The 15,268-nt window shown below is 47.3% G+C and overlaps 1 protein-coding gene across 1 annotated transcript; it reads right to left on the minus strand.

Annotated features, from left to right (window-relative positions):
- Positions 1 to 416: 416 nt before the first annotated feature.
- Positions 417 to 15,268, minus strand: ptdss2 (phosphatidylserine synthase 2). Its single transcript, XM_086149340.1, has 13 exons — positions 15,054 to 15,268; positions 13,910 to 14,211; positions 9,811 to 9,912; positions 8,915 to 8,997; positions 7,484 to 7,551; positions 7,204 to 7,338; positions 6,815 to 6,865; positions 6,473 to 6,586; positions 5,719 to 5,837; positions 5,373 to 5,487; positions 4,254 to 4,399; positions 3,976 to 4,161; positions 417 to 3,035 (listed from the first exon to the last, which is right to left on the minus strand). The coding sequence occupies exons 2-13, from the start codon at positions 14,098 to 14,100 to the stop codon at positions 2,867 to 2,869; spliced, it is 1,479 nt and encodes a 492-aa protein (XP_086005466.1). The 5' UTR covers positions 14,101 to 14,211; positions 15,054 to 15,268; the 3' UTR covers positions 417 to 2,866.

Here is a 15,268-nt window from a genome sequence, read left to right on the forward strand (position 1 = left end):
AGGTTCTGCCTCCCGTTGAAAACAGGCAGCACAATACTCATGGTTAGAAGCTAATAGGCCTCCCAGTAATAATTTATGACAATCAGACTCAATTCCAGATGATAGAAAAAGCCCAATTTAAACATCCTGCCATCAGCATGGTTCTGTAATCCATAATAATCCAACAAACATGCAATTACATGAATATCTGCAAGTGTGTTTTGCAACAGATTGGAAATGACATGAAACTCAAGGAAAACTTAAGTTGCAAAGAAAAAAAGTAGGGAATTAGTGATCCCGTTGGGAAAAGCATTTGTCTCCAAATTTTAAAGATGCCTTTCAACAACATGTAAAGTCCCACTTTGCCCCTGTGACATGGTAAACTAAATGTATCTATGAAAGTCATGCAATTTTCATAAGAAGCACAAAGTCATGAAGGTTTTCATAATTTTTTTTATTGAAAACATTATAAAATGATGTGGTGCAGCAGCATATTTCAGTTTTTCATGATCGTATTCACATTTAAACAAACCAATTTAAAAATGGCTTTTAAAGCGAGTTGCCAGTAACAGGATATCGAATCCCCCCCCCCCGTAGCTGCAAATGATACGCCATTAAATTTACACCATGGGAGAAAAGGCCAGCTTCTTTTTGTGTGTTTTTTTTTTTTGCCAATTCCCATTGGAGACCGAAGTCGCGTGTGACCGGTGGAATTCATTTTTATTTTAAAACAATGTGCAAATTCACAACACGGTTTTGGTTCAAGTCGCATAAAAGCTCAGTGGCCAGCCAAGAACTCCCAAGTAGAAGATTTCTCAGCCTCGCACCGAGAAATCTTTCTGTTCGAGGTTTACCGGCCACCGTATCATCACGGAACGAGGACTAATTCCGACACATCAGCTAAACGTCTGCAGAGACGGACGAAAAGGAAAAAGGTGCAAACACCCGGAATACCACGAGGCTGGTCCCTGAAGAAAAGTCCAAAACTTTTTCGTTTATGGCGAAGGAAGCTGATGGATGACGTTACATTCACGATGACAAACACACGAGTGTGTAACTGGTCTCGGACACCCGCAAAATCATAACACAAGGACTAAAGCTTTTTTTTTGCGCCATCTCTACAGAAATATCTGGTTTGAGATACTCGGAGATACGGTAGCATAAAGTGGTGCGGCTTTGGAGCTTTAGTGTAGAAATAGACAAAAATAAATGTTAAATAAGTAGAGATGCTGCGCGAGTGTCTCTGTGGCTGGATGGCGTTTATGGCTTCAGAAGGATGGGATTTGGCTTCGACGACAACCGATGGGAAAACGCAGCCGAGCCACGAGGGCGAAACCTCGCTTTCTTTCGCTTTATTCAAGTAACAGCAGATGATCTGGCAGTTTAATAAAAGTCAATGGTTTAATTAAAAGAAAACAAAAAATATTTGGCTTGGTAACGGAATGAGAAAATTCTTAAGTTTAGCTGCTGGCCCGGTTGGTCGACCAGCCAATCGGCGGCCGTCTTTCCATGTGATTGTCATCAATGAGTACAATCCAGTGTTCGACACCATTTCCCTAAACAAACGAGAGCAAGAACATCTACCAAAGACACCCGACTACAACCCAAATTTCAGTATATCAGCAGTTCGATACCTAAAGTATGGTACTTTTTATTTATTTTAACAAACCTATGGTCCTTTTCAAGAACAAACCTGAGAGGAGAGAAAGGCATTGGCCGCGTTCCTCCTCCGTCCCACCGGCGGAGCATCTCCGGGTGACCAGAACCATGCAGGGTGTGTGTGTGTGTGTGTGTGTGTGTGTGTGTGTGAAGATGCTGCACGTGGGCACTCAAACATTTCACTGTGGACCACATCAGATCCACAGCATTGTCATGTTTCTAGTAAAATGAAACCAGATGAAGTGAGCGTAAACGAATGCTGAAATCTCAAGAGATTGATCATGAAGATTGCATAGCGATGGACTACAGACCGAACACACACGCACATCATTAGGCCTATGATTTCATTTTTCATTTTCCTCTTTGCTTTGCTTTTCATGATATTTCTTGGAACTTTAGACCCCCCCTCCCCTTTCTGTTTGTGTCGCTCCACCTGGACGGTAAGCTGGCGGACAGCAAGTGGACATCATTTCTCCACACGAGATGAAGTGCGAGGACGTCGTCGTTCGAGCGTTGTGTGTGTGTGTGGTTTCTCAAAATGTGCAGAGGGTTCACTATTATTTTGCAGACCGCCCGATCGTGCATTGTCGCTGCGCCGTGATGCACTAAAAGCTGCTCGACGCGAGGGATCAGTAAATTAGAAGCGTCGTCGACAGAAAAGGGATCGGGAGGGTCGTCGGCTCGCTCGGGGTTCCAAACGTATTCAGAACAGACGCGGCGGGAGGAAACCAGGACGCTACACTTTTGGTCCTATTTTGATCAGCCGGAAAGATGTTTGTACATTCAGGTGTTTGTCTGGTTGGGCTAACGCACGCACACAGCTATCAGATTCTTCTCTTTGTGCTCCAAAGGGAGGGGGCGCTCCTCCTTTTGGTTTTCTCTGAATCACCCTCTGCTGAAAGAGCACCACTTTCACGGACTCACCGCCATTCTCGCTAGTAACAGCAAAACGAAGGAGGAGGAAACATAAGAAGCGTATTTACACCGGAGAAAGTGTTGGCTTGTTATCATGAAGCGCAGCCGAACCTGCTGGTGGAGAACCGCCGCTTTCCGATCCTCCCGACCTCTACGAATACTTTTGTGTCCCCAAGATGTTCTTCCAGACCAAAATGAGGTAAATCCCTGCCAAATGCGAGTGCAGGCGGCCGCTCCTAGCCTGCCGCGTGACGAGGCACCAGTCCGACCGCGCACACTGCAAACCTGTCTGTCGTCCGTTGTCGGGCGCCCCTCAGGACTTCCTCTGCCGCAGCACGTCGGAGCTGCCGTTCAGTTTGCTCCGGCCGGAGGTGGTGGCGGCGGCGGCGGCGGCGGCGGCGGCGTCACCCGCTGGTCTGTCACGGTCGGCGGGAACCTCCTGCTTGCGCCGCCGCGTCTCTTTGTAGCGGAGGGTGATGTCACTGCAAGAGCAGACAGGCTGTTAGAAAGGACCGCTTTGGTTTAAATCCTCCGCGTGGAGCAGGAGGTCACCTTCAGGTGCTTCTGCTTTAGAGACAGGGGAGGCACGCGAGTCAGAAATTTAAATGGATTTTAAGCACGCCGGCTGAAACCATTATCCGAATCTCAGGGCTTTTCACGAGCCGTCACCACCTGCACTCCTTGTCCTTTTCAGTCCGGACTGACTCTCCTCTCTATTTCGTCCCGACGTATTCAAAAGACTGAGAAAAAGCAATAAATCACTTCCTATTTAAGAACAAAATCAGGCCAGAAAATCTTTTACAAGATGAGGAAGAATTCATTGTTGTGGAGGAGATGGGGGGGGGGGGGTCAAGTTCATATGAAACCATTTTTTTGTATAAAATATATTGGACCGGTCAATTATGTGTGTGTGTGTGTGTGTGTGTGTGTGGGATAGGGGAGGGTGTGTCAGTGGTCTGAGAGTTGTGGAGACGGTTCCCATGACGACCCCTGCATGCTCCTCCCCTTCACTGGCTGACAACTCTGCTGCTGGGAAACGTGGCGGCGGATAAAAAGTGGAAACACAAATCGGTGCCATGCCGGCGGCCGTGTGGAGTGACGCCCGTGTGGAAGTGGGGCTCCGGGCGGGGGAGGGGAGGGGCTGAGCGGGTTCTCCCGCACCTACCTGACAGAGGCTGGTGGGCCAGGAGTCGGGGGTTCGGAGGGAGAAAAGAGAGGAGAGGGTTAACGGGCCGGGCTGAGGGGACGTCGGGAATCGAGGGGGACGAGGGGAGCGCGACTCGCGACTCGGAGGGAATCACAGACGGCACCGTTCGGTCACGAATTCATATGATCCGCCCGTTTGCTTCTGGGTTATTTGTCCAAAGTGGGCTTTGTTTTCAAAAGGCTCCGGGACGTTTGATTTGAAAGCCTTCTGCTCACCGGATGAAGAAGCGCCAGAGGGTCCAGCAGAAGATGAGGAGGATCCCCAGGACCCAGCACTGCATGATGAAGAAGGGGATGGGCAGCATGATGGTGTTGGGGTCGTACTTGACCACGATGAGGAACTCGGTCACGGTGATGGCCGCCACCAGCCACGCCTGCTGGCCCAGCTTCTTGTGGAACTTCCTGAGGAGCGGAAGTCGGGAGACGACGGCGTGAACGGAGGGGGAAGGACGGGGGACCCCCGACCCCCGACCCCCTCGACGGCCGGGACTCACGGGTCGTCCATGAAGTCGTAGATCTCCCTCATGGCCACGCCGCCCACGTTGACGAAGAAGACGAGCCGCAGCAGCACCAGGTAGTGTTCGGGAGGCATCCAGAGCACAAACTTCAGGTAGAACGTGTTCAGCTCCGCCAGGAGGAACTTGAGAAATAACCAGAGAACATCGTCTGAATACTGACTTGGCGTGATTTCTCACTCAACAGGTCCTGCTGGGAAACTCTTCATCGTTATATGCTTTACTGAATAAGAATAAGAACATCTTTATTTATCCCGAAGGAAACAGTTGAATACCGGGCCGCCTGGAAGATAAGAACAACACCGAGTCTCTCATCGTATTTCACCGGTCGGTTCATAAAACGGCTTTAGCTCCCGACGAGGAGGGTCTTTTTTCTCTCCTGGCTCAAAACATCTTCACTTCAATCCTGTCCAATCCCAAACTGGAATCAACCACCGGCGATCAGATCGGCTTTTTGGATTCATTAATCTCAGGTTATGTTAAGTCACGTTTTATTGCATTAGGATTTGCTTTGAGCGCGCTCAACATTTGGCGTTTCTCGGGTTTGTCGAGAAGGTGAAGGATTTCAAGTCCTTAGGTCCAGATCAACAGAGAGTGTGGAGAAGAGGTGAAGGTCCAAGCGGGTTGGAGGGAGTGGAGAGAAGTGTCAGGGGTGCGAAGAGCTAGAAGACTATCAGCGAGAATGAAAAGAAAGGTGAACAAGAAAGCGGCGAGACTGTCAACGGTATTTGGTCTGGAGACCGTGGCATTGAGGGAAAGAGAGGCAGCAGAGATGGAGGAGTCGAGGTTCTCTTTGGGAGTGACCAGGATGGATAGGATCGGGACTGAGTCTATCATGTTAGATGTTTTGGAGAGAAGGTGAGAGAAGCCGGACCGAGATGGTTCGGTCGTGTACAGAGGAGGTCATAATGAATATATTGGAATCGGAGGAAGACCAAGGAGAAGATTTATGGACCTGGTGAGAGAAGATATGGTGGTAGTTGGTGTGCGAGAGGAGGATAGAGAGAATAGGGTTAAGTGGAGAGGGTTGATTCCCTGACGGAAAAAGCCAAAAGGTAAAGAAGAAGATCCGGCCCCGTGAACCCTTCGTTCTCTCACCATGAATATGATGCCCAGCACGGCCAGCCAGCGCCGGAGGTTGGAGGCCGGCTTCCACTCAAACTTCACCCAGCTGTAGGGCGTGAACTGGAAAGCTATTCGCTTTATCTTCCCCCTGTGGAGGAGGAGGAGGAGAGATCAGACCCGACTGTCGGTTCCTGGAGCAAGACTTCTTTATCCACATCAATCACAGAACTAGAAATAGTCCACATTTTCCCCTGCAATTTGGGAACATGCCAAACAATGAACGCGTGGAGAAGTCCGATACGCCGCACGGTGTTAAATGTGAATTTGCTTTAACGCTCTGTGACTGAATAGACCTTGCCGGCAGTTCACGGAGTCCTACTTGTATGTGGGGATGTTCCACAGGCCCTGCCACTGGTAGGGCTTCATGGAGAGCCAGGCCAGGGTCTTCATCCCGCAGTAGATCCCCAGACCGTTGCACACCAACACGTCCATAATCCACTGGAGAGAAATAAAAAAAAAAAATAAAAAAAAAAAACAGGAGTTGAAGAACAGTCAGACCTCTGTTTTTTTTTCTTTTCTTTGCAGGTCTGCATATGTGGAGATCCCTGCGGCACCTGTTATGTTTGCTGGCGACTTTGAGCCGACCAAAACTGTCTGTTTCCTGAGGCAGAAAAGGCAAATCCAAAAGAAATCCCTTCACTATTACCCCTCTTTATGCCCCTGCAATCAAACAGGTGTTCCCATCTGTTGCTCTTCCACGCACGCACAGCTAATAGTAAAGGCTAAAGGGGAGCAGTAAATACTATGAGCTTTTTTATTCTGACAGCTGTAAATGCTCTGATCGGGAGTAACTGAGGATAGTTATCTGGAAAAACAAATTCATAATTCAGCTTTCAACATCGTGAGGAAATATGCAAAATTAAAATTCAGATTAAGTTCATGCATGGAAAGTAAATGTGGGGGGGAACTGAATTTTTGGTCAACATCGAAATCCTCTATTACACTTGCCTGAGGACTCGTAAGCTTCACGTTTATTCTTTTAAAGGCTGACGACCCTAATATTTAAGGTCGCCCCAGTATCCGCCGGCGGCTATATGGCGAGTAATGACAGCGGGAGTAATACTGGAACATACGTGGTCCCACCAGCACTCGGAGAAGTTGGGTAACTGGTGCTCCAGGCTGTACTCCAGGAACTCGAACATTACGCTGATTATCATGCACATCCACCAGTCCCGGATCATCAGCGTCTGGGAAACCAGGGCAGAGGTGGCGGGTGAGCGGGCTCGGACTCGAGTCGGCGAAACAAAAACAAACCGACAAAATACACAAACACGCACGAGCATTTACTGCGTAGACAACATTTACTTCTATAAAACCAGCGATCCTCGTTCTGAACCCGAACCCCGATGAGATATGAGCCAGAGGCCATCTTGGCTTGGAGCTAATAAATGATTGCGGTCATTGGTGAAAGATACCTTGATGTACCAACCCAGGAAATGAGCTGGAACGAAGCCGTCCATCTTGTCCTGCCAAAGAAACATGGTGCGTTCCATCAGGATTAGCTTCTTTTTATTTATGAAAATAAAATCTTCATCTACAGGCACAGAGCTCTGTTTTAATGTGTCCACCTTCACAAGAGGTCAACCAACTCCTCCTAGCATACATGATGGGAAATTTAACGGAGTTGTTTTTTTTTTGTTATTGTGAAGGTCACACTGAAAAGGTATGCAGCTGTTTTGTGGCTGCAGACACAGAGCCAGTCGAACCGCAGCAGAATGTGCGGTTCTTCGGAGAGGCCGTGAGCAAGAGAAGCAGCGGAGGTCTGGGCGAGGATTAAGTAGGAACATCGACAAATCAGTCTCACCCAGATGTTGTGGAAGGGGTCGGCCGTGTTGCCCGGGTCGTACAGCAAGCAGTTTCCTCCATAGTCTCGCTCAGGGAGCGGCACCCCGAGTTTGGGGTCGATGTACTTCATGAACTGCCGCCCGTCATGCACCGTCTGAGGTGTTGAGTTTGGAATAAAATCAAAATTAGTAGCTATTCTTCCCAGGTAATACTTCAGACAGGCATTGATGTTTGTTGGCTGTTTTAAAGATTTTATGCGGCGGGGGTCACATATCAGCATCGGTCTTTAACGCGGTCACCTGAAAAAGGATGAAGATGAGGAACAGCTCGTAGACGACGGTAACACAAAGCCAGAACCGCCAATAAGCTGCAGGGAAAAGGAGAAAGAATGCAAAGTCAGAGCTGCTCTGCTCCATCACACTGTCATCTAACAGAGGCTCCTAAAAACCTACCTATCGCCAGTAGCTAATATACAAGAAATTCATTAACTGTATGAGTTGTTAATTTGGCAACTACTAGAAGTGTCTTAATTACAGGTGATGATTTTATATCTTGACTGTTTTCTGTGTAGGAATTACAATGGAACTTTGCCGATAGAAACAGGAGGACAGAATAATGGCGCATTGAGTTAAGTGAAGATAATTTTGGCGTTAGCATGTAGTCTATGGGCTTCCTTTCCAACTCAGGTTAGCTCCCTCAGCTTGTGACGACACAAGCCACATGTTGATCCGCCCACGGATGCTCTCCAGTATTCCAGTTTGTGCGGGTTTGACTGGATGAACATACTCTGCTGGTTCAACAGGTCATAAACAATGTTACAGTTTATTCACTGAACCACTGCCCCTTGTGTTCCAAAGAGCCACCGGAAAGTTTAAGAAGGCAACCTGGCTTTCCACTGCCATCACTCCATGGGTCTCCATCTGCGTTCCCCACCCTGTCGTCTTCCAGCCCCTCTTTTTCCTGGCCACGAGCGGAAACCGGCCCTCGGACATGGTTCGGACCGTGGTGATTTACTGCCACTGACGCCGAAAACCGCTGTTCCGGTCTGCTGTACATATTGAAGTTCAACAGGGAACCTAAAGTTTGGACGGCAGGTCGGGTCTGCGATAGCGGACGGGGGTTTACGTGACGATCAATAACCCAGAAAGGGCGATCTCCCATAATATCCCGTGAGGAAGCACACACAGCTACCATCAGGAGCTCGTGGGTATGGATTTGCAGCACTCAGAACGTCCATATCGAGAAGAGATATTCAAAGCTGCTATTGACTGGAATGGTGGCGACTGCTTTCAGGCTCCATTATATGCTGGACAGGGAAGGGGACGGAAATCCATTCATCATTGGGCGCACAAGACTAAAAAGCACGCTTCCTGTCAATTACTACACTTTAATGGCATGGCTCTATCTAATGTGTTACTGCTAATGTGCGGCTCGGTCTGAAAACAAACCCCCGAGCTTCGTTGGAGCGGGTAGAGAATCCTTGCGTGTTTTGAATGACGTTAACGATGGCAGTGCAGAAACTGATCGATCAAATTTAGAAAATTCAACTTTTATTGAAACGGCATCCTGACCTTTACCTAATCATACGTTAATGCTTACTGCATCGACGCTAGGTGACATCCCTGCGGCTGCATAGTACATGTGGTGTTCACTCAGCTACCTGACAGGAGAGTGAAAGCGTGAAAACGACCATGAGGAGGCCTTGGTAGATTTGTGGATTACGATCTCACCCGGATGCGGTCGGGTGAAGGGTCCGTCCTTTGCTTGGGTGACTCCAAAACAAAGGAACACCAGGATGCTGGCCACGATCCCTCTGCAGAGGGAAATCTCAGTCACTAACAGGTTGTAATGTATGTATATATGTATGTATGCCAGGTATTCGGTTTGTTAGCAATCAACATCATAGTTTCACAAACAGCAGAAAGAGAAAAAGTGACGGCACAGAATTAAGTAAGTATCCCTTCTCAGCAGCTTGCTAAGGAATGTCTCCTCTTCCTAGAGTCCGGTCTGGTCCACAACTGTGAGACTGTTTTCCCTCTCGTGCTTGTTATTTGACATTCTAAACCCGAGAACCCGAAGAAAGACTTGATTATAGAACAACAAACAACACTGCCCGGCGGCATTTCAAACTGCAGCTTGACAGCACTGACCTTTAAGAGGGGAAAAACAAAACTACATAGTCTAATAAAGTGGTCATCCATTTTAGACCACTTAAACAGTGTTTTGTTTTTCTATTTTCATCTTTCCGGTCGATGCGCGTTTAGCTTAGCCAAACAGCAATCGCAGTGTACGACTCCATGCTTTAGTTAACACAATAAAGGCGAGTAACGTGCTTTTTCGTGCCCATATTTGCCAAATGTTGATTCAATTAGACGTCGCTCTGAAAAGCACACTCCTCTTTACGTGGTCCTTCCACTGAAAGCCCGATGAAAGAGGCGGCTGCCGTCCAGGTAAGAGCGGCCGAAGAGAGGACGATAAGGCTCGTGACGCTTGCGTAGCTGTGATGTCATGACATCAGTGAGAAAGGCTCCACACACACACACACACACACCACACAGCTGGTTAAGATGGCCCAGCAGCCGATGCACTTTCCCAAAGTTATTCTTGGGTTCTTGTCTGCACTGACCTCTTAGTGTTGTAGGCCGTGTCCTGGGGGGTCTCCTCCAGCAGCGTGACGTAGACCAGGGCACAGGTCAGGATGAAGAGCACCGTCACAGTGTGGGCTCGCCTGTGGGGGGGGGGGATAGAATGAGGTTGAGTGTGTCTTGGTGTATTAATACCAAGCACAAGAATATCCTGTTGATGCGATCCGGTGTCCTGATGGGACGAACTGTTGGCCAGAATCCATTCTTGGCAATCTGATGCGAACTTCCGCGCACGTCCACGCGGCGTCCGCTTGTTAAGACAACAACAGGCCGTGTGGGTGAGTAAGGAAATAGGTGAGATCGAATTGACGAGAATTCAACCCCGGGAAACCCAGTCCGAGCGAGATGGGAGGCGAGGGGATGAAGCACCCGAATATCCTTTAAAAATTGGATGAACGTTACGACCACGGGAAATGAGGTGATCAGCGGGAGTGGGGACACGATGAGTCAGTTCCGATTAATTACAAATGACATCACTAAAGTTACCTGTTCTTCCAATTTAAATGGCTTTTTATATTTGGACTGTGATTAGATTTTGCATCAATAAGATCATCCAATTCTAGCCAATGCTATCCACATTTTACCAATCAAATAACAGATAACCAGTATTTTTTTCATACCAGACACTTTCTGATGTAACCAGCTTTTGCCAGGCGGCTTGAGCATTTTAAAGCAACACAACACACCCGTGGGAAAGAGATAGAAATCATAGAACAAAACACAATTTAAATGAAATAGCTCTATAAACATGATCTGCTGTCCGTACAAAAATGGAAGAAAACATCTTGTGCTTTTATGTTGGCAAATAATTGTGACGGTGACTCTCAATTATTTACACAGATTACACAGTTAATTCTTTGTTGTGCCCCCTCACACACACAGAACGGTTTTGCATGCAAGTTTAAATTCCTCCATTGCATTTCTTAACTGAAATGGCACAGGAAATGTCATTTCAATCTAATAAAGATCAAGAAATGAACAACATGGGCCTGATGGGATAACACCAGAGTGTCTGCTGGAGCTGAAAATTCAACGCGCTTTCACCCACATTCGGAGCTGCCAGTGAGAGGAGGCAGCGAATACCACAGTCACCAGATTCAAAATTAAAAATGATGCTTTACTCGGGTTCCTGGCAACAAAACACTGATTATTCTGACCACAATATTTGTTATTTTGAGGGCAAAGCGGGACAGTTGACAATTTATAAAACCTCCTCTTCACCCAGTTTGTTCTTACACCGGCAGATTATCAAACCGGCTTAAAGAAAAGCGAGTGTGTCTTTTCCAAGTGGCAGATTAGTGCCAAGTTGTGCAATCAAATATAGTGCATCCATGTGCTTTATAGGCAGTCCGCACTTAATGTGTAAAAGAAAACGATAACAAATCGTCTTGCGGTTGCTAAACGGTCATCATACGTCTCACGCGCTTTTACCCTGAGCTGTGTGAGATACTTCGTGCACATTTGTCTTAAAAAATATCCCACCATATCAGTAAAGGGTTCCTGTGTCCAACAGTTTACGGACATAAAGCAAACGTGAGGGGAGGTTGCCGCAGACCTCCTTAACCTAATTCTCTGCCAGGGCTTTAGCCCTGAGCCTGAGCAACAGGGCCAGCATGACAGGTGTCATGAGCATTTTTTACCTTCTCACCTCCTCATCCGACCTGTTTGGCAGGAGACACAGGGGAGGGCCCGCTGTCTGTCAGCACACGACAACACCGCAGGGGAGATGACTGTTCATGTGGAAATACTGAAAACATGAGACGTGTATGCCTGGTGCAACAAGTGGGCGGCGCAGTGACATCTCGCAAGCCAGATGCCGAGAGGAAACGACCAAACACATGATTAGCCAACTGTAAAATAAACTTTCCTGCGCATGACTTTTCATTCATATATGATGTTGCAGGGGGACAAAAAAAAAGGACTACGTCGCCATTGAGGTCAACAAACCCCGAAAGATGGGAGACAATTTTCTCATCAAGTGTAACAAACTGGCGGTTTCAAGACGACCGCTATCTCAAAAGGTCGAGATCACTATCGGTTCTATTCAATTAGCAAGTTTGCAAGTTTTGCCTTTACCTACAGATTATAACACCAGTTTTATCCACCCCAGAGTTCAATGTCAAGGTTTACTGCGTACTATCGAAGCCACGGGAAAGTGTACTTTGAAAGGCATCCTACTCGCATGGTCAATAATTTTCAATCCATTTATGTCTCTGTTGACCGGGATCAAAAAAAAAAGGCAACACTAACAACCGGGAGAAACGACAGACCGACAACGATGGAAACACTCGATGCAATGTAATCTAGGTGAAAGTGAATAACAGAGTGCAGCACCCGATCTCAGGCAAAGGGATATGGTCCGATCAGCAGACTCAGATCATTAAAAAAGCAAATACTCTAAATATTACTAGACACAGCTGTCTAAACCCCCTAAAACATCCATGCCTGCTGAGTTCATCCACAACATCGACCAGCCTCATATCTTGTGAATACCCTGGGTGGTTGTAGGGTCAGAATGCCAATTTGGAAGGTCCCAGAAGACTAGTGTGAGCTGAGGCAGAGGATAACGACTTAATATAATTGAACTTGCTCAGCTACCGCGGGTCCATGTGGCTGACTAGGATTCTCTGCATTTGCCACATCATAGGTTGCTATAAATGACCAGCTCACAGGCCTTGTGACTATCATATCAAAACAGGACAATTAGATTAAATTGAATACACAAATTAGAGCCTCACTTCAAACACTTTCTAAAAGAAATCTTTAAAATCAGACAAATATTCTGAAGAAATCTCTGGGGAAAGAAAACTATGCTCCATCTGGCAAAGGTCGACAAAGTAAGCCAAAATAAACGGTGCGTTTCACCAGTTTGCTATTTCCTTAACTCCAAGCTAAAAATAATTGGAATTTATCAGCTCTAAATACCTAGCGTATTTAAGTTAGCGATGATGGCTAGGACCAGCGAACATGAATTTCTCGTGACAGTGGGGAAGAAATTCAAGATGCTACTTTAGGTTACCATGATGTTTATAAGTAAATCCACTCAGATTGGTGGATCTTGTTGGATGACCTTGAAAAAAAAAGCTTTATTAAAAACACCAACACTAAACCTGTGTGTAGTATCTAACTAGCTTCAGGGGGATTTTGAATTGATGAAGATGATCTGGTAGCATCAGGACTGTTTTCAGTCACCAGTCTACTCTGTAAATCCCAAATGGCATGTTAAAACGTCATTGTCAAACCAGTTCAGATGGGTTGAATATCCACAACCGTGAGGCCACGTTTGACAACCAGAGGAGTGTGTTCCATGGGTCTTCATAGCAAGCGTGGGCTGTGATGGACACATTACTATGATGTGCACTGTTGCCCAATTAGAACCCTGTGGCCTTTTGGGTAGAATAACATGTTGGGCAATAAATAAAAAGGATGGCCATGAGTGACTCAGGCCACGGGTTTCCCAGTTGACCACAAAGTAAATAGCTAAAGAGCAATTCTTCACTAGCAGCTCTGCAGCAAAACTGGGCGTGTTAATGAGTTGAAGATTTTTAGCTTGGCGGACAAAAACCTCAGCAGACACTCATTAACACACACACACCCACGGAAGGTGCTGGGCTGTGGGGGCACGGTAACAATATATTAACACAGGCTAACAAGAATGTTACTTTTCCAGATCGACACGACGAGCCCTGCACCATGAATGTTACAGTTTGGTGTTAGACAGCTGCCTCCTTTGGTTTTTACCATGCATGTGTCGTGACGTCAAGTCTGTCATGACAGGCACTCTCCCGAGGGAGCAGGCAGAGCGCCATTTTAACAGGTTAGCTCGCTAAAATGGAGAAGTAAAAAACACAACAGCAATTACATGCATGAAACGTAACCTACTTGCACGTCTCCGAGATTTGTAATGATGGTGAAGGACATCGAGGGGAAAATTATAGATATTGGCCATTTAGATCACATTTTAAAAGACAGGTCAACTAGGCGTGTTTCTTTATTCAAAATGAGAGGCATGCTGCTGTCAGACACAACACCAGTGTGTTGCAAACACCCCAAATTCAGACACCAGGAGGAAGCACCCACCAAAAGAAAGTGTTGGTCCCGTCATCATAGACCTCGCTCTCTGTGTTTTTCCGGTGAAGGCTCTCCCTGGAGGTCTGCTTCACCACTTTGGTTTTGGACGCGGCGCTCTGCTCCGGGCAGCACAGCTCCACAGAGCCGTTGTTCACATCGGCGGCGGCCGCGCCGCTTTTCCTCGACTCCGGCTTGGTCATGGCTGCACCCGATGGAGCGATCCTGCACAGTTTCCGGTTGCCTGAAGAATCGTTGTTAGTCCCCCTCGTACGATCATCCACGGCAACCACACCCAAGGGACTGTCAGCATCCTGGCGTGGTTATGAGAAACAAGGGTTACAGAGGCATTCAGAGGGGGATTGATGACCTGAAATTCTTCAGTTCCTTCAAAAAATACCAATAAACCATCATATTTCTCTTGTGTTTACTACACACAGACACCAAGGTGTGCTACAAGGAGACACCGGGTGTGCTACAAGCAAAAACCAGTCAGCATCCTGGCGTGGTTAGTAGAAACAAGGGTTATACGGGCATCCAGAGGGAAATTGATTACCTGAAATTCTTCAGTTCCTTCAAAAAATACCAATAAACCATTAAATTTCTCATGTGTTTACGACACACTGACACCCAGGTGTGCTACAATCAGACACCGGATGTGCTACAAGCAAAAACGAGTGTGCTATAAGCAGAAACCGGGTGTGCTACAAGGAGAAACCGGGTGTGCTACAAGGAGAATCTGGGTGTGCTACAAGCAGACACCCGGTGTGCTACAAGCAAACACCGGGTGTGCTACAAGTAAACACCGGGTGTGCCTCAAGCAAACACCGGGTGTGCTACAAGCTAACACCCTTTAACACTGGGTGAGCCAACCACCGGCGTGAGCAGGGGGGGAAACCCTCCGACATCTTCCCGCGAGGAGGAGCACTGTCGCCGGGCGCAGCTCGGCTAAGCGCGGTAGCTATTTGTAGCCGGCTTTAGTCGCCGGGCTTGATTTGACCTTGCAAGGTTATGTCAGTGAAGCTGCGGGCTTGTCGCCAGTTACCCACCCGTAGCAATAAAGTGTCGGCTAACGTTTGACACGAATAAAGTTTAGTGAACGGATCGAGTCCGGACTACACCGGTGTCATTTTAAGCTAACAATAACGTTACTTACCAACTGTATTTACCGGGATTACGAGCTGCTCCCGGGATCTTAGCAGGCTAAAAACGGCTACATCCGTACGAACATGTGTACGTTTTATAAGAAGAAATTGAACGAAATAAACACAGTTGAGCGGGGAAACGTGGCGAGAAAAGACGACATTTACTCCGTCAACGGACAGAACTGGACTGGACTGCGCGGTCCTTCTACCCGGTTAGCGTCACATG

Source organism: Fistularia commersonii, chromosome 7 (assembly GCF_037954325.1).
Source record: "Fistularia commersonii isolate RoL2024-O1a breed Wild chromosome 7, RoL_Fcom_v1.0, whole genome shotgun sequence".
In the NCBI taxonomy this organism is placed as follows: Eukaryota; Metazoa; Chordata; class Actinopteri; order Syngnathiformes; family Fistulariidae; genus Fistularia; species Fistularia commersonii.

Bases quoted from the DNA above. Each gene is read 5' to 3' on its own strand.
- ptdss2 (XM_086149340.1), bottom strand. From the start codon at position 14,100: ATGACCAAGCCGGAGTCGAGGAAAAGCGGCGCGGCCGCCGCCGATGTG. The intron at 5,488-5,718 runs GTAGGACTCCGT...CCTCCTCCACAG, and splicing joins TGGAACATCCCCACATACAA to GGGGAAGATAAAGCGAATAG. The intron at 4,400-5,372 runs GTGAGAGAACGA...TTATTTCTCAAG, and splicing joins TGCTGGGCATCATATTCATG to TTCCTCCTGGCGGAGCTGAA.